The following is a 17,693-nucleotide window of genomic DNA, read 5'->3' as shown; positions in this document are numbered from 1 at the left end:
AACTCCCTTATTCTACAAATAAGGAAACAATTTCAGAGAGGCTGTGACTTGTCCAAGGTCCCACAGATAGAACCTAGGTTCAAATTCTGCCTTTGTTAAGTCTATTTCTAACTCTAATCTTTTCTCCATTATGTTGTGTGAATGTCCACTGTTAATAATGCTGGGGGGTAGGAGGTGGGAGTGGGGAAGGAATTAGTTAATTCACTATTTGGGGGCTGAGACTGAAATGCTATCTTTGTGCTTAGAAAGTAGAGTCTTCATCCCCTCCCCCAGTTCAAGGCTTTCACCATTTGGCCCCAGAAGGCAATTCATTGCTTAACTTGTTTTTCTTCCTCCGAGTCAGTTGTGGCTTTTTTGTTGTTGCTGCAAGCCTCTTGCAGAGTCTGTGCTCTGCCTCTGGCGGAGCAAGTGTTTCTCCTTGACCCATGATGGAGCAAGTGCTGGCCAGGGGGCCTTCTTAATGTTCCCAGTCCACCCCCAAACCCAAAGGTGATGGAGCAACTGCTGCTCTTGGCTAGCAAATCAGCCCAGGCACTGGTCAGGGACAGAAGGGAAGCAGATAGCTCCTGTGGGCTCATAGCATATCAAAGCCTGAGAAATTGTTTTATCTAGCCCAAGCAGGTTACCAAAAAATAAAAAATAAATACAAATTTTAAGAAGGAAAGAGATTTACCTTTAGGTGCTTAAAGAATTAACATTAAAGCCTAATCTAATGGCCAAAATTTCTGGCCTCCAAGTGATGCTATTTGTTTTGCATCATACTTCTGGGAAAAAAAGACCTTGGCTAAACTAAACAGACCTGGGGAGGTCACCAAGTCTAGGTCTGGCTCAACCAGGCTGGGCTGCTAGCCTTTTTGGAGGGTCCTCCTTGGAAAAGATGTTTCCTCCAAGTCACCAATGACAAGGAAGAATCCTTGAAGGTGTCCAGTTTTAATCTTAGGCCCAAGGGGAAGATTTTCTCCTGCCACAAGGCCGAAGAGAAAGACCTGAATAAGTGGGAACTGAAAAGCTTATGGTAAAAAGTGAGTTCGAAAAGGCTTTTGGAGGCAGCTCTCTAGAGTTTAGCACATTGAATGGGGCTGTGGGGAGGCAGCTTTAATGGGAAAGTCACCTTGATGCTTCAGCCATCATAAATAACAGCATCAACAAGGGGAGATGGGTTGAGGGGGGAGGGTCAGAGACTTCTAGTTTATCCAGGTTTTTCGAGGGGCTGTTGCTCTTCCCAGCCCACAGCCCTGATGGGATCTGGGATGCCAGGGTAGGCAGGGTTAGGGGAAATTGAAGAGGGAACGAACTCCACTCTCCCTGGTGATGCTTCCTGCTCAGCTCCCCTAAATGGGGTCTGGATAACCAAAAAACCCTTGGCTTCAGGACTAGGTTCTGTTATTTTCCTCCTTTGATTTAATTTATGGATGGTTTGGGGGCCTCTCTATGTTAAGACTCGGTGGAACCCTCTTCCAGCTATTATCTGTCAGGGGGAAAAAAAAAAGCAAAAACATCTGGAAACATGACTGAAGCTGGTTCTACAGCGTCTCTGAGAACAGCACCAGCTTCATTTTCCCCCTTGGTCAGAGTCCTCACTTCTTTAATGGGGAGATTCAATTCAATAAGTGTTTGTCAAATGCTACATGTATAGCATATACCCAGCTTATGCTGGGTCCTGTGAATAGAAAGATAAAATGTTAATAAAAGACAACATCAAAGGTCATTGGGCATTGGGTGTTGCTGAGCTCTACAGACCTCCTTTGATGTGTGAGAAGTCTGTTCCAGACTTATGGCTCCAAGCTTGTGTAGCGAGAAGAGATTTTGAATGTTTGTGTTTTTTTCTCTTTCAGTCTGTGTGACCAATTGTCCCACACTGATCGTTATGGTGGGTCTGCCAGCTCGAGGGAAGACCTATATCTCCAAGAAGCTGACACGCTACTTAAACTGGATTGGTGTCCCAACCAGAGGTGAGGGCCAGAGAAGCCTCAATAAGTGTGTGGCTTGTGATTCATCTCCATCTCATTACTGGTACTTCTGAAGGAAGAAGCTCCTCATCTAGACAGTCTGAAAGGCTTCGATTTTAGCCCAGCAGCTGGTGGTCATAGGGCATATGTCATCACAAAGACGACTATAAAAATTCTGACATCTCACTATTCTCTGAAACCATCTTAAAGTTTGAGGAGTAATAGGGACAATTAGGTGGGGGACCTGAGTTCAAATCTGTCCTCAGACACTTAATATTTCCTAACTGTGTGACCTTGGGCAAGTCACTTAATCCCAATTACCTCATCCAAAAAGAAATTTGAGGAGAAATCTCTCGTTTTTCAGTCTATGCCTTGGTACTCTGAAAGGTGCTCGAGTTCATTGGTGGAATTCCTCCCTCCGTCCGTGAGTTGTAAACCATCTAAATGAACTCATTTTAATGACCAACTTTCTCAGGAGTTTCTCCACACTTAAGTTCACTGGCTCATGGACATTACTTTTGAGAACCCAGGCTTATCTCCACAACATAGTGAATCATAATAAGAAGACTTTAGTGGAAGCTTTCAATTTTTTAGAATAATTTAATTTACAAATTTGTTGGAAATCACTGTAGTCTGGAGCTAAAATCTCTGTTCCGTATCATTGTTTGCAGACTAGGTTTGTAACTTTAATGGCTAATCCACATTGATATAGTATTTTATATACTGATAAAGTTTTCTTTCCCTTTCTTACTCCCTCCAGCCTCCCCTCAGACAAAGAATTTCAGAAAGGGGCTCTTTAAGTTTCAGGAGGAAGGAAGGAGTACCTTCACACTTTCCATTTTGACCAGACAATGGTGGTGGTGTTGGACACATGAGAAAAGAATTCCTTGGGTTTAAGGGAAGACTTCCAAGAGATTGGGTGGGATTTGAGGTACCCTGACCATCATGTGACTTTCTGAATCTAGAAAGGTGGTTTTGGCATTTGGTAGTACAGGGAAACTTTGCTCTTCCTTAGGAAATGTCTCAAGCCAGATGGCCTTGTTTGTGAATCATCAGTTCTGAGTGAATTATAGAGTCGAGGACACTGAAGGATGCCAGGGATGAGAGGCAGAGTATAAAATTTGGAATATGCTTGTCCTGATCCCTGGCATATAGGCCATGCATGGTTTTGGTTCATGGAGAAGCCTCTCTGATGATTTGGGGTGAGTGGATCAGAGGGAGCATGGCCCCTTGTTCTTTACAAGGGAACAAGAAGAGCTGTCCTCATATATGAAGGGCCCAGTGCCTTATGGACACCTTCTATGGTAATCCCAGAGCAGGCAGCCTGGATACTGACTGATGAGGGGGCAGGGTGCAGATCCTCTGCCATTGAGATAAGTGTTGTTCTTAGAAGTGTTGGACTTCCCACTTGCCCTACTGTTTTTAATGGCTTTTTTTTTTCCATCTTAGAATTTAATGTTGGCCAGTATCGTCGAGACCTGGTGAAGACATATAGATCCTTTGAGTTCTTTCTTCCAGACAATGAAGAAGGCTTGAAAATCAGAAAGTAAGTTGAAGCCTCATTGGGTTGTTTTTTTTTCCAGTGGAAGACCAAGAAAGAGGAGACAGGACTGGACTTGCTATGGAAGACACTTAAATTAACCTTTGATTTAGTGTTAAGGGGAGGTTTCCTGTTTTTTTTCCCCACTTTGCTCTCATTTAGCTTGCATATGCGTTGACCTTTTGTGACCTTTAATTTTAATTCTTTGAAGACCATGGTATTGCATGACTCAAAGCTATGTAACATCACCAACAAAAGAATGTTGTTATGGAGTTTGGCGTCATTAACATTTTTATGAAAATAATCTATCTGTACAACCAGGGCATCCTTGCTAAAGGTTTGAAAAGGGAACCAGCAGGCTTCACAAACAGTATTTTCCAGTGGGTCACATCATTTACCATCACACAGTTGGCCAAAAGGTGTGGAGAATACAAGGTTCCACTGTGCTTTTTATTTATTAACTATAAAAAAATTTTTTTCTTCTAGCAAAAATTACAACCTATGTATTATATATTATATGTTATCAAAGTGAAAAAAGGAATTCCCTTTACACCAGAAGTTCTTAACCTAGGTAATCTGGGGTTCTTAATTCATCTTCCTGAGTTCAGATCCAGGCTTCTACACTTACTGTGTGACCCTGGGCAAGTGACTTATCTCTGTTTTCTTCCTCAGTTTCCTTATCTATAAAATGAATGCAGGAGGAAATAGCAAATCACTTCAGTATCTTAAGCTACAAAAGCCCCAAATGGGGTCATGTAGAACTGGACACAATTCAAATGACTGAACACAAATTAACTTAGGGTTCATGAACTTAGTGGTTTTTTTTAAAAAGTATTTTGATAACTACTCTTATATAGTTGGTTTCCCTTGATTATTTGTGTTTTATTTTATAAATTTCCAACCATTTAACAAGATTGCAAAAAATTGTTTCATGGTATGATATAGAAGACTTCTTGCTATAGACAGTAAAGTCTGCAGATGCTTCTATTTGTAGATGATGTTGTTGCTGATTCCACCACATTACAGAGCTTCCTAAATGAGAACTATAATCACTTAAAATCATTTGATTTAATTATTTACATAAAAACCCAAGTGATTGAAAAATAACTAAAATATATTGTCGGATGGGCAGCCCATAATGTTGGTTCATCCATAAAGGATAAATATCAAACTGGTCCATCCCTTTTAGAATTTCCTGAAAGTATGTGTGGTTGAACATGGCTCTGAATAGCCAAATGAGATGCTGGAAAACTAGACAACAATTCTTCAGGGCATGATAGTCTGCTCTTTTTTCCTTTTCCAGTGTTTAGAGCAGACAATTTATGTGGACAGTGAGTGAGCTAGGTCCAGAATTAAACAAGAGGAAGAAAGTGAGCTGAATTCTTGGGGAATTGCCTGATGGTTTGAATGAATAAATACTTAAATCTCTATGTATGTGGGAGGTGTAGCAGCTCTAACTCCAGCACTCGGATCAGGATCAATTTGGAGATAAAATGAAGTACTCCTAAAGGCATTGAATACTTAAAAAAGGAGCTTTAGTTTTCCCTAACTCGCCAAGAATATGCAACAAGAATATAGTGATACTTAGTTTCTCCACACTTAGAGCCCCATCATCTCCATGTGGAAATGCATCTTGTCAACAGGTCATCAGGGTATATGGACTTGCATGGTCTTAGACACCTATCAAGTCTGAAATGTCAAGATTCCACATGTCTGGTACTTAGTTTTATCTCCAGGTGATCAGGGAGTTACATCAGCAAAGTTGGGGCCATTCTCTTCCTGGAGAAGCATTGTCTTCTTCCAAGTAAAACTTCCCTATGTTAAGGGTAAAAAGAAAACAGCTATATTAGGGAGATAGTGATCTTATTATAGCATATATGCCTGTGCTCCAGAAGAACATATAACTTGACCATGGACCCACATACATATTCTTGGGGAAACACAAGTTATGTGGATTCCTGACTGTTTCCCAAAAGGCCAGGAGCTAGAGTCAATCATATAGAGAAGATAAAGGGGACTCAGAAGATTGACTCAGGTTACCCAAAGAGCTGTTGCCCAGGTCCCCAGAATCCCAACTGGCTATCTACTACTTCAGCATTTTCCTACACATTACCCCAAGAACTTTACAAAGGATGGGCCCACTTGATGTTCACCAGTATTGATTCAAGTAGACACATTGCCTAAATAATGTTTCCTTCTCTATCTTCTATGTGGTCCAAGCTTTGTATGTCATAGGTTTCTCCATTCCACCCTCATTCCCATATTTTCTTAAAGTTAGTATTGATGGCACTGGCCCAGTTTAGTGGGCCCTTCAGGTCTTAGAGGCCTATATTCTCATTTATATTCCCAGAGAGCTGTCTCTGAGTGGCGGGCTAGATGTTTATCTCTTTCTGTTTTGAAGGTATCTCAGGGCAAAGCTTGCTGGCTTCCTCATGGCTTCTGGTAAAGGCCATGGCTGGTAGGCTTTTCTTGACAGTGGTGCCATGGTCTCTGGGTAAGAGAAAGCCTTTGTCAGAACCAACCCAAGTCATTGTCAGGTGGCCCTCTTTGGGCCATTCCTCCAAAATGCTACTTTCTGGGCACTGTCATGCTTAACTGAGACCATCTCCCTCCTCAGCTTTGTCTTTCTAGGCTTTCTAGATTTCCTTCTTAGCTCATCTGAACTCCTGCTTTTTTTAAGCCTTCTTTATCTTAGTCCTTTCCCTCTGACCAATTTATCCCTTACGTCTATAGCTTGTTTGTATATTGTCACTCTCATTATAACCCTATTTTTCACCTTTATTTCTATCCCAGTGCATATAGTAGGTAATTCATAAAAACTTGGTGAATTGACTTGTTGACTTTAAGATCCATTCCTTCCATTTCTGGGAGAACATTGGCCTTCCTGAAAAAACTTTGATGTAAATAAATTGGAAGAATGGAAAAGGAGCTGTCCTTTGAAGAAAAGCATAACAAGATTTTAGCTTCCTTTCTCAGAAGACCCCAAAGTGCTGTCATTTCCTCAGTATGTGTGCATATTCATGTTTATATGTGTGTAGCCAAGAGTTTTTCTCATTTTACAGAGGAAGAAACTGGGAATCAGTAGTAGTGGCCAAGTAGTAATCAGAACCTGATTTTAAGGGACTGATTCTCTTCTCAGTGGCTGTCAAAAGATTTCACAAGTTATTTTAGATCAAAAAGTCTCATCTTCAGCAATGATGGGTGTCAATAGGACTAAAATATAGTTCCATGAAAGACAGGAAGACATCAGATAAAGTTCTGAAATCATCAGACGGTTTGGGCAGAAATACCTCTTGAGAACCTAAGCAAATGGCCTCTGAACCAGTCCTTAATTATCATGAAAGGAGGAACTGTCTGGAGATGAGCATATTATATAGCAAAGGGAGGTCACATTATCTGAGCTGTAGTTTAGGTGACAGGAAGGAGAATGCTTGGTTTCCTTTTTTTTTTCCAATTAGGTTTTCTGTCCCTCTCACTTTTCTTCCTCCCGAGTGAAAGAAATAAAAATAAAACTTTTGTAACAATATGCCTAGTCAAAGAAAGGAAGTTCCTGCTTGATCATATCCAAAAATATGTATCTTATCAAAAATAAAGATATGCTTCTACACCTGAGCAAAAGTAGAAGCAATATTACAAAGTGGAAAGTGGAAAACACATTAGAGAAAGTTATGGAAACCAAAGATGAGCCCAGGTTGATCGTGATGAAAGTAGTAAAAAGCACCATAATATTTATAAAGAAAGATCACAATAAAACTTTAAAAAGGAGCAATGCAGCTTTTTAATGTTACTAATCCTAATATGTTTTTCTCAAGGTGAAAGAGGGGGAAATTTAAAGTGAACAAAAACTGAAAGATAAGGAAGCTTCTGGAGATAATTCCATTTTTCAAAACTTAAAGTCAGTTCAACCAGAATGAAATGCTCTATTAAGATCAAAGAAATCAAGATAAAGTTGGAAACAAACTTATAAGGAGACAGGGCATTTAAAAGACGGATTATGATAAAAGATATTTTTAGATATGTATGACATTCTAAGACCAATTAAAATCCTTAACATTTTCATTTAGCATCTCCAGTGTGTACAGAAACAAGAACCGTAAGTTCAAATTGTATAAACATAACTCATCCAGGCCTAAGTGACTTTTTGCCTAAAAACAAGGATAATATAATTTTAATAAACAATTATTTAATATTGACAATTATCCAGAAGCGTGGTCCAAAAAGTTGGCCAATTTCCCTTAAAGAGAAAGGGCCAGAGCCCCAAGATACGTGATCCCACATTCTGAGGGTGAAAAGTTGGATCCCACCCACCTGCCCTTTGGTCACCAGTCATGAGACTTGTCTCCAGTATAATCTCATTTTATCCTCAAGTATCCCCTGCTTCCCTCTTATTAATTCCCATTCTAAATCAGGGATCAGCCCCTTCCGGCAAAAACTACTCCCTGGGCTCTCATAACATGTAGCACAAATGCCCATGGCCAAATTCCAACATCCTTCTTCTGCTGTGTACTCCTCTTGGAGTCTGCTGAGTGAATTGCAACAGATAAGTTGACACTGATAAGTTGCAACTGATCTGAAATTTCATTATTTTGTCTTGCATTACCCCAGTTCCTCCCTCCCTATCTTCTTCTTTCCCATACTTGTTAGCATATGGCTCGCTGTACTTCTGGCCACTGATTCACCCTACTTCAGGGTCACTGCAACCTCCTGATTTTGCCTGGCCTCTCTTAAATCCAGCTCACTTACTTCTGGGACAAACAATAACAGCTTCCTGATTGGGATCCCTGCCTTTGAAGTCTATCCAGTTCATTTTCTACACAATTGTCAGTAAGCTCCATTGACTCCCTAATGATCTAGTATCAAATGTCATTTCTTTCTTTTCTTTTTTTTTTTTTTTTGTATGTAAGTTATGTACTTATAATGTACTTAATAATTTACACAGTATTACATCTCCCTTTGTTCAAATCTGGCTTCAGACATTTCCCAAAAGGGTTAAACTTTTAGTGGCAAAAATACTGGAGTAATTTTCCAACTCCTTCTCTAGCTCATTTAAAGTTAGGAAGGCCTGAATTCAAATCTATCTTCAGACATTTACTAGCTGGGTGACCTTGGGCAAGTCACTTAACTCTGCCTCTGTTTTCTCATCTGAAAAACGAGCTGTATAAGGAAATGGCAAACTATTCCAGTATTTTTGCCAAGAAAATCTCAAATGGAGTCTTTTAAGTTAGGAAACAACTGAAAAAGGAACAATAACTTGTATATGATTTATAGATAAAGTAAATCGTACATATTGAGTAGTCAAACAAATATTGGAGACCACTGGTCTAAAAGACAAAATCTTACTTTAAATAATCTTATTTTAAATTTAAACATGCAGGATAGGTGGCTGAACTTAAATAAAATTACATAAAGGATCTGGTACTGATTATTTAGAATCAAATCTCTTTAGCTCTTATTTTTCTATATTTCTTTTCAGTCACCAGAAAATTTTTCTTTTCCATTTATGACAGGTCACAGTCCACCTTATCTATGAATATCTGATCTTATAGCAACCTTTATATTGTAACATTGGGTAAGATTGGCTATTTTGACAGATCCTGGATCTGTTGGCCAATGTTACTCAATGTTAGTTCCTGTTTAAGAACTTAACACTTCCTGGCCTATTCTGTAAGCTTTTCTACCATATCTACTGCAGGAACTGAAGGGGTCAATAAAAATACCTTTTAAAAAAAAAACAATAAAAACTCAGTAATAAAACACATGGTCTTAGATGTCTATATCAATTATTTGCATATATATATAAGTGAAAAAATATATATGCATACATATATGTATATATGTATGTATATACACAGAGAGATGAATTAAAGATTTTCTTCTACAGAAAAAGGGATTAATGATACCTTTTGTTTCTTCATCACATTTATTTTCTGCTTTTTCTTTTTATCATATACCATCATATTCTGCTTTTGCTCTCCTTGTCCCCCATTCCTAGATATTCTTTCCTCCTCACCTCTGTAAGAGTCTCTCCTTTTCTTCAAAACATTTTTGAAGTATCATCCCTGCTCCCCTCCCCAGCAATTACCCTGTTTGTTTTGGCGATCTAGCTTTATTATGGCTATATGTACTTTATCTTCTTGGAAAAATATAAACTCCTTGAGAGCAAGAACTACTTCAATTTTGTCTTTGGCACAGTAGCTCACATATACTAGGCTCTTAATAAATGTTTTCCAGATTATTTGCTCAGATGAATTTCAGTAAAATCTATTGGAAAAAATTAAAGTTTACCTTAATCATAATGTTTAAATTATTGAAGGAACCATTTTTATTGGTATGAAGTTTTAATTTTTTCTTTAATGTAGATCCAAACTTAGAATATTCACAGGTGTTTTCTTTTTCCCAGACAGTGTGCAGAGGCAGCCCTCCGAGATGTCAGGCGGTTCCTCAGTGAAGAGGGCGGACATGTAGCGGTGAGTGTGATGTCCCACATCCCTCCACAGCATACATGGCAGCATATTGTGCTTGTGCTCCACTTACACGTAGACACACCCAGCGGTGTGAGCTCATGGTTACGCTTAGAGCACCCACATTCTTCAAGGTCATAGTCTCTTGCCCTTGAATTTGAGGAAAGAGTTGAATGCCTTTGTATAAAAAACATGTTTATGTGGGGTATTTGTTGGCCTTTGATCACAGGTAATCCTTGAGGCAAAACTTCCCATGGACCTGTCTGTCCCTATGCTGTGATGACGTATCACCCAGGGCAAGAGGCAAGCCGGACCTTCTCTGCCTGGGAAGGAAAGAGATGGGAAGCAACTCACTGTCCCAGATGGGGAATAAATCTGTTTTTCCCTTCTTTAAGACTGCCAAATCCCAAAACCCTTGTGGGAAATGAGGCTTTTTTCTGTGAAAGTTCCTGCTTCTGAGTTATAAGTAGGAAACCTCAGAGAAACATCCTTAGAGTTGAACTATACCATTCTCAGGATTAAGAGTTTGGACTCCAACAAATGATAGAATTTCATCAGCCCTGAGTCTGAAGGAGCTATTTTAGCGTCTCATAAGACTGAAAGCTTTAATTGTGACTCGGTTGGCAGGTTGGTCAAAGCTGTTCCTTTGGTGTAGGGAATAGAATGCAATCCTGCCTTAGACACTTACTAGTTCTATAGCCCTTCCAATTTATAAAATGGATATAGTAGAAGTAGTACCTCCAATACAAGATTGTGAGGAAGGTAAGTGTGAGCTTTCATTATCATCATTAACTGTTTTTTGTGTCTAGAGCAAATGCTCTTAATTTGAGATCTGTAAACTTGATTTCTTGACACTTTGACAATATTTCAGTATAATTGGTTTCCTTTGTAAAACTATAGATTTCATTCTTTGCATTTAAAAACATGAGAAAGGGTCTATAGAATCAGATTGCCAAAAGTACATAAAAATGGCTAAGAATCCCTGACCTAGAGGTTGGTGTAAAAACTCCCAAGCTGAGCCCTGTGGAAGGGCTCTGGGGATTGACTATTGAGACACATCTTCCCCAATCTTGGGATTCATGATATCCTTGGTGGGCACAGACCATGTCTCACACGGTCTTTAAAAAAATTAGAACTTCTCCAGGATGTGTCCCAGCACCCTTCCCTGCCTCCTTCAGGCCATATTGTCAGTCATCAAGTGACAAAAGGGTCTCTAGGGGCCTAGTAATCCATCTACACAATCATGTAGAACTACTCTTGTCAGCTCAGCACTTTCTGTGTACAGAACATCTGTTCTCTGTACTCATAAATGCATGTGTGTTTAATCCTTGTTCCATCTTTGAAGGGGGTAAGGGGTTTTGACAGAAGTTGAAGAGATAAAGCAGGTGTCATGAGAACAGCTTCATCCTTCTCTCCTTCTTGCTCTCTCCCACCTTTCCATACCTTAATTAGTACCCTTCCAATCTCTGTAATATACAATTTTTCTTGATACTTATATGAACTATTACTGCCAAACTGGATGTTGAAAGTGTGTTTTTCCATCTGGGGTCTTCTATTGCTTTTTTTCAAATGTCAAGGACTATTCATTGAGTCCCATTTTTCCATTTGACTCTAGGTTTTTGATGCCACAAATACAACACGAGAACGCAGAGAGTCCATCTTTAAATTTGGAGAGGAAAATGGTTACAAGGTGAATCTCCAATTTCTTGATTTGTGTGACTTGACCCGAGGGGCCCAATCTTCAACCACTATTGCTCCTATGACTTGTCTTTCCAATAAGGCTCATTTGTGATCTATTCCCTGGACAAAAATTCTGATGTTAGAAGGTCCTGCCAGAGCTTGCTTCCTTAGGTGGGATAGGACCCACTGTCCGAACTCTGAAGCTCTCTCCCTGTTAGGAAAGAGGCTTCACAGTGAGCCTGGAGTAGGCTTTTTCTAGGAAAGAGCTTCCTCTTACAGCCTGAGCTTTGAGGAATATTCTTTTTAATACCTGAATAATTTCTTCTTCCCTCATTAATGATACATAAACAATTAAAAAAAATTTTTTTTATTATAGCTTTTTATATACAAGATATATGTATGGGTGATTTTTCAGCATTGACCCTTGCAAAACCTTCTGTTCCAACTTTTTCCCTTCTTCCCCCCACCTCCCCTAGATGCCAGGTAGACCAATACATGTTAAATATGTTAAGTATATTAACTTTTCATCATGATAAAAAAAAACATTTTCATCATGAATCCTTTGAGATTGCCTAGGATCATTGTTTTGCTGAGAATAGTTAAGATATTCACAATTAATCATCATATAGTATTGCAGTTCTCCTGTGTTTTGGCTCCCTTCATTCAGCATCAGGTTTTTCTGAAATCAGTTTATTCATCATTTCTTACAGCACAATAATATTCCATTAGATTCACATATTACAACTTGTTTGGCCATTCTTAAATTGATGGATATCCTCTTGATTTTCAATTCTTAGCCACTGCATAAAGAGCTGTTGTAATAAATATCTTTGTACAAATGGGTTCTCTTTTTTAAAAAAAAATTCCTTTGGGATACAAACTTGGAATATTTTTAAAAGAAATCGTGTAGTTAGGTAACATAGCAAATAGAGTGCTCAACTGAGAGGCACAAAATAATAACAGTTGTGTGATCCTGAACAAGTCACTTAATCTCTTTGTGTTTCCCTATGTGTAAAATAGGGATGATAATAACCCCTGCTTCACAGGGTTGTTGTGAAGTGAAAATGAGATAATATGTGTGTGAAACTCTGTTCAAACTTTAAGGTGCTATATAAATGTTAGCTAATGTTCTTAAAAAAAGAGGAGCCTCCTACTATTTAATCCTTAGGGTAGTTTATTCTCTTGGAGAGGAACATCATAGTCTCTGAATCCTAGAATTGTGAAGGTCTGCCATGGGGACAGTAGAGTGGAGGGGAAAGGAATTTCAGTGTCTTAGCCATGATTTTAAACTAAGTTATCTTAGCAGTTAACACATCTAATTCAAATTTGTTCCTTTTTTGTGTCTTGATTTCTTCCCTTCTTGGGGGTTCTTAATTCCTTGGATTTGAGGCTGCAGACTTTCTTTGTTGAATCAATCTGTGTGGATCCTGAAGTCATTGCTGCCAACATTGTGGTAAGTGAATTAATCTGAATTCTTTGCTTGACATTCAGGGGACTATGGTATAGAGCTAGAGTAAGCCCTGGCTGAAAAAAGGAATCTTTTGCTCTTATTCTGTCCCTCATCTATTGCCTGACACAGCCAGTTAGTGCTCAGCATTGTGAAAAAGGCTAGAGTTTCCTGGAAACACTGTATGTCATTTAAAAAAGGAGGAGAAGGATTGTAAAGCTGGTAAGATTATTAAGGAAAACACCCTTGGGAAGGTGATAAGTGAGCCTGGCTCAGCCTGGGATGGAGGGTAGCCAAGATTTTCAATTTTATAAATTAGTACTAATGCCACAACTCAAGGATCAATGACCAACAACACGTTTGCAGAAAGCAATTCCATTGGTGAACTTCTATTTATAAATCCCTCTCCTCCTCCTTTTTCTGAATCTATTTTCCACATCCCTCCTCCCAGGCTCGAGCACCCTGATACCCCCTGGCTGTCTAGAACACCTCATCTTACCCAGATTTCCCATCCTTTAGCCCTTCTTTCCTACCCATTCCATTTTCTTTTCTTATCAAAACTTAGGTATTACCTGGCTTGAAAGGTGCAAAGGAGGTTAGATCTTCTCTGGAGGGACTTTGAGGACAGGATGTACACAAAGCATTCTCCCTCTAGGCCTGTAGCCTTAAAGTAGAAAAAAAGATGAACTCTTTTTCCTTGTTTTCTTCCCCTGGATTGACTGTTCCTTTTCTTCTCTTCCTATAGCAAGTGAAGCTGGGCAGTCCTGACTACATTGACTGTGGGAATGATGAAGCCACAGAAGACTTCATGAACAGGATTGAATGCTACAAGAACTCCTACGAGACACTGGATGAAAATCTAGACAAGTAAGTGTCCCTGTTGCCTGGTTCCAGGAAGAGCCAGGTCTCCTGAAGCGGACTTGTCAAGAAACAGCTTTCAGTTAGCCTGGTGTGGAGAGCCCCTTCCTTTTGTCCTATCCCATGTGGCTCATCTAAGGCAAGCCTCCTTTCTAAACTGCTTGGGGATGAAGATAAGAAGTAATAATAATAACAACAATCACTAGCATTTATTATACAGCACTTGAAGGTTTACAAAGATGTTTAGTCTTATTAGAACCCTGAAAGATAGGTACTAATATTATCCCCATATTTCACATGAAGAAACTGAGGCAAGCAGAGAGTTAAATGATATACCCAGGGTCACACAGCTAGTAAATGTCTGAGGCAGGATTTGAACTCAGGATGTCCTGACTCAAAGTCCAGCACTTTATCCACTATGCTACCCGACTGCCTAGAGAAAAGGGGGGGAAAAAAAAAGATAAGTCCTGTCAAAATCTCATTGAAATAATCTTTCCAAAAAAGAAATAGCACTTTCTAATCATATTTTTTGAATAAGCTTAGGTGATCCCTGCGTTAGATGAGAAAATAGCTCCCTGTCATCCTCCTGCCAGTGGTAGTAGCCAGTGGTACCCTGTAACTTCTTGGGTCTTCACTGCTGTGGGCTGAATCTGCTGGTTTCCTATAGGAAAAACACAGGGCCAGACCTGACCTGTTCCCACCCAGGCTCACCCTTTTGCTTGGGTCCTTGGCTTCATTCCCTCTATCTATAGAGGCTAACAAGGAGTGTTCTTGAGTTTTTTTTTATTCTTCTGACAATTATTGTCCTGCATGCTTTTTTTTGCTGTGATGATTAGTGGTGACAAGAGAAAAGTTCCCAGGATGAACAGGATCATTGCTCTCCATGTAGACCTTATCACAGTGGTAGGAATTATTCTTCCATCCTTTTCACCTCTTGCACTCATTGTGCCTTTAGGTTGCAAGGTCTCTGACATCTGGAGCTTGGTGAGGGCCTCCTTCAGTACCATGTGGCTCACTGAGAGCCGCCTGCTGCTCTTTCAGAGAAGTTTTCTTCCTTTCCTCCCTTCCCTGTACTGGGCACAAAGACCACCTCAGTTTTTCTATTGAGCTTTTTTTGTGCCTCCTCAATGTGTTCACCATCCATATTCAGCAGTCTAGCCCAGCATGAGGCAAATTGCAGACCTCTGGACAGATGTATCAGTTAAAAGGAGATTAACTTGACCACTGACTTCTTTGTGAAAAAAAAGAAGGGGAAGATGAGGGACTGAGAGAGGTTATGAACATGGTAATGGAGAGAGTGCTGGTCTTGGAGACTAAAAGGCATTGGTTCAAATCCCTACTCAGACACTCCCTGAGTGACTTTAAACAGACTTTTCTCCTCTCTGTATCTCAGTTTCCCCATCTGTAAAAGGAAGGCATTGTACTTGATGGGGTGAGGTTCAAGGGCCCTTTCGGCTCAAGGTTTGCTTTTCCATGATCTGAAAAATCATAGTGGGAGACACTGGGAATGATATCTACCAAACTGGCCAGGTGCTTTTTACCACCATGGCTTCTTGGTTTGACTCACAGATGAGGCACAAGATGAAGGGATTACAGGGGACAAGAAGAACATGGTGAGAGTGAAAACTTGGGACTGCCTTTTGTTTTATGAAAAGTCAGTAAAGCTCCATTAAAAGTGGCTCCTTGAGCCAGAGATTCTGCTGCTCTGCAGGTCAGATTGTTGTCACGTGTGGTGTGTGAGCAAACCCCTTGGTGGTATGCTGGAAGCCTAGAGAGCACACTAGTGGTCCTTGTCTGATCCCATAATGGCTCCTCCCATCCTGTCTTCTGCCAACTAACGAGTCCAAGCTGTTTGCTAAGGTTTTTGTCTTGAAAGTGTGTGCCCGTGAATGAGGTGATGATAGGAGCTACAGTAGCCTGACCATAAGCGGCTAGGAATTTGATTAAATGTCTTGTTATTTGAGCCAGTGGCGTTTGAGCTGGAAGTTTGAAGTGAAGCATCTCTGTGTTTTTCTCTTGGTCTTCCTTCTCTTGTGCTTTCCTTCCCTCTCTCCCTTTCCCCTCTGACTCCACATCTTTCCCTTCTCTCTGCCTTTCTTTCAATATGGCTCTTCCTCATTCTTCCTTTCTCTACTGCTCCATTTTCTTCCTCCTCGTCTTGTCCCCTTTTCTGTATCTCTCTCTTCTTCTTCACTTCCGTCTCCTCCTACTCCATCTCTGTCTCTGTCTCTTTTGCCCATTCCCTTTATCTCTCTTTCTCTCTGCTTTCTTTCCCCCATCTGTGCTTCTCTTATTTCCTCCTTCTCCACTTCTCTCCCCAACTTCCTCTCTCTGGGTCCCCCTTTCTTATCTCTCCTCCCCTTTTCCAACTCTTCCTCCTCTGTGGGAGAAAGGGATCTCTCCTATATCAAGATCATGGATGTGGGACGGAGTTACCTGGTAAATCGAGTGATGGACCATATTCAGAGTCGGATTGTTTACTACCTCATGAATATTCATGTAACCCCTCGATCCATCTACCTCTGTCGCCATGGAGAAAGTGAACTGAATCTCAAAGGAAGAATAGGAGGGGACACAGGACTGTCCCCAAGGGGAAAACAGGTATGTGATGATGATCTTATAACGGTGATGGTAGCTGACACAGCCATTGATTGACCTTTCAGCAAGTGCTTTACATGTTTTCTTTTGATCACAACAGCCCTGGAAGGTAAATAGAGTAAGTAACCATTATATTTTACAGATGAGGAAACTGAATGTAAAGAAAGTTAAATGACTAAGGTCATCCCACAAATAGGAAATGCTTGAGCCAAGAATGCTCAGGCTGCTCTGCCTGTCTGCACTAGAAAGCACTGGAGCTTTCCTTCCTTCCTAGAACCCAGCTGGACTGAGTTAAAATGGATGGCAAAGCTTTTGTTCAGGAAGTTTTGTGGGTGTAGGGTGGATAGAGTTCTCCTTCCTGCTGTTGAGAAGTAGACCTGAAAATCTCCAAAGTGGGCAAAGAGTATTTCCCATGTATTCAAGTATCCATGTATCCAAACTGCCATAAACCTAAACACTCTGTTAATCACTTAGCTCACTGGATATTGAGGCAAATTGTCCTTTCTGGGAAGTCAGTCCAATCAGTGAGTAGTTGCTAGTTTGTTTGTGTTGTTTTTTTTTTTTTTTTTCCTGAGGCTGGGGTTAAGTGACTTGCCCAGGGTCACACAGCTAGGAAGTGTTAAGTGTCTGAGACAGATTTGAACTCAGGTGCACCTGACTTCAAGGCTGGTGCTCTATTCACTGCGCCACCTAGCTGTCCCAGTAGTTACTCGTTTGAAGTAAACTAGTGCCAGGCTCTGTGCTAAGCACTATAGCCTCAATAACAAAAATAGAACAGTTCCCTGCCTTGCATCCTTTTAAGGAGATAGCAGGTATAGATTTAGGGTGTCTCAAAAGTTTTGGTGCAGGTTTAAACTTTAATAACCTCAGAAATATAAATATTGCAAATCTGCAAAAAAAAAGTCATTTTCAAAAGTTAAATTTATATTTATTTTGTGAATTATGATAATTTAAAAAATTTGAATTTTAATCAAAGCACCCTTCCTTATGTATTGTGTGTGCAACAGTTTTTTTGTTTGTTTGTTTCTTTGTTTTCTGGATTACACTTGCTTAGACTAGTGAATGGTGCAAGAAGTCTACTTGCTTGACACTATATAAATATATGGAAATTTTAAAGGTAGTAAACAGTCTTGGGATGACTTTCACTAGAGAAACTCCAA

General features: G+C 40.0%; 1 protein-coding gene across 4 annotated transcripts in view; it reads left to right on the top strand.

Moving 5' to 3' along the window:
- The window catches only part of PFKFB4 (6-phosphofructo-2-kinase/fructose-2,6-biphosphatase 4), a 67,468-nt gene that overhangs the window by 29,830 nt on the left and 19,945 nt on the right, over positions 1–17,693 (top strand). For all 4 annotated transcript variants that reach the window (XM_074283036.1, XM_074283038.1, XM_074283037.1 and 1 more), the window contains exons 2-8: positions 1,836–1,952; positions 3,399–3,495; positions 9,890–9,956; positions 11,566–11,640; positions 13,027–13,083; positions 13,823–13,944; positions 16,329–16,536. In XM_074283036.1, coding sequence (XP_074139137.1) covers positions 1,836–1,952; positions 3,399–3,495; positions 9,890–9,956; positions 11,566–11,640; positions 13,027–13,083; positions 13,823–13,944; positions 16,329–16,536 — 743 coding nt within the window. The remainder of the gene's footprint in view (positions 1–1,835; positions 1,953–3,398; positions 3,496–9,889; positions 9,957–11,565; positions 11,641–13,026; positions 13,084–13,822; positions 13,945–16,328; positions 16,537–17,693) is intronic.

The sequence above is a fragment of the Sminthopsis crassicaudata genome, chromosome 1, assembly GCF_048593235.1.
Source record: "Sminthopsis crassicaudata isolate SCR6 chromosome 1, ASM4859323v1, whole genome shotgun sequence".
Lineage (NCBI taxonomy): Eukaryota > Metazoa > Chordata > Mammalia > Dasyuromorphia > Dasyuridae > Sminthopsis > Sminthopsis crassicaudata.
This window is presented reverse-complemented; position numbering and strand designations above follow the sequence as displayed.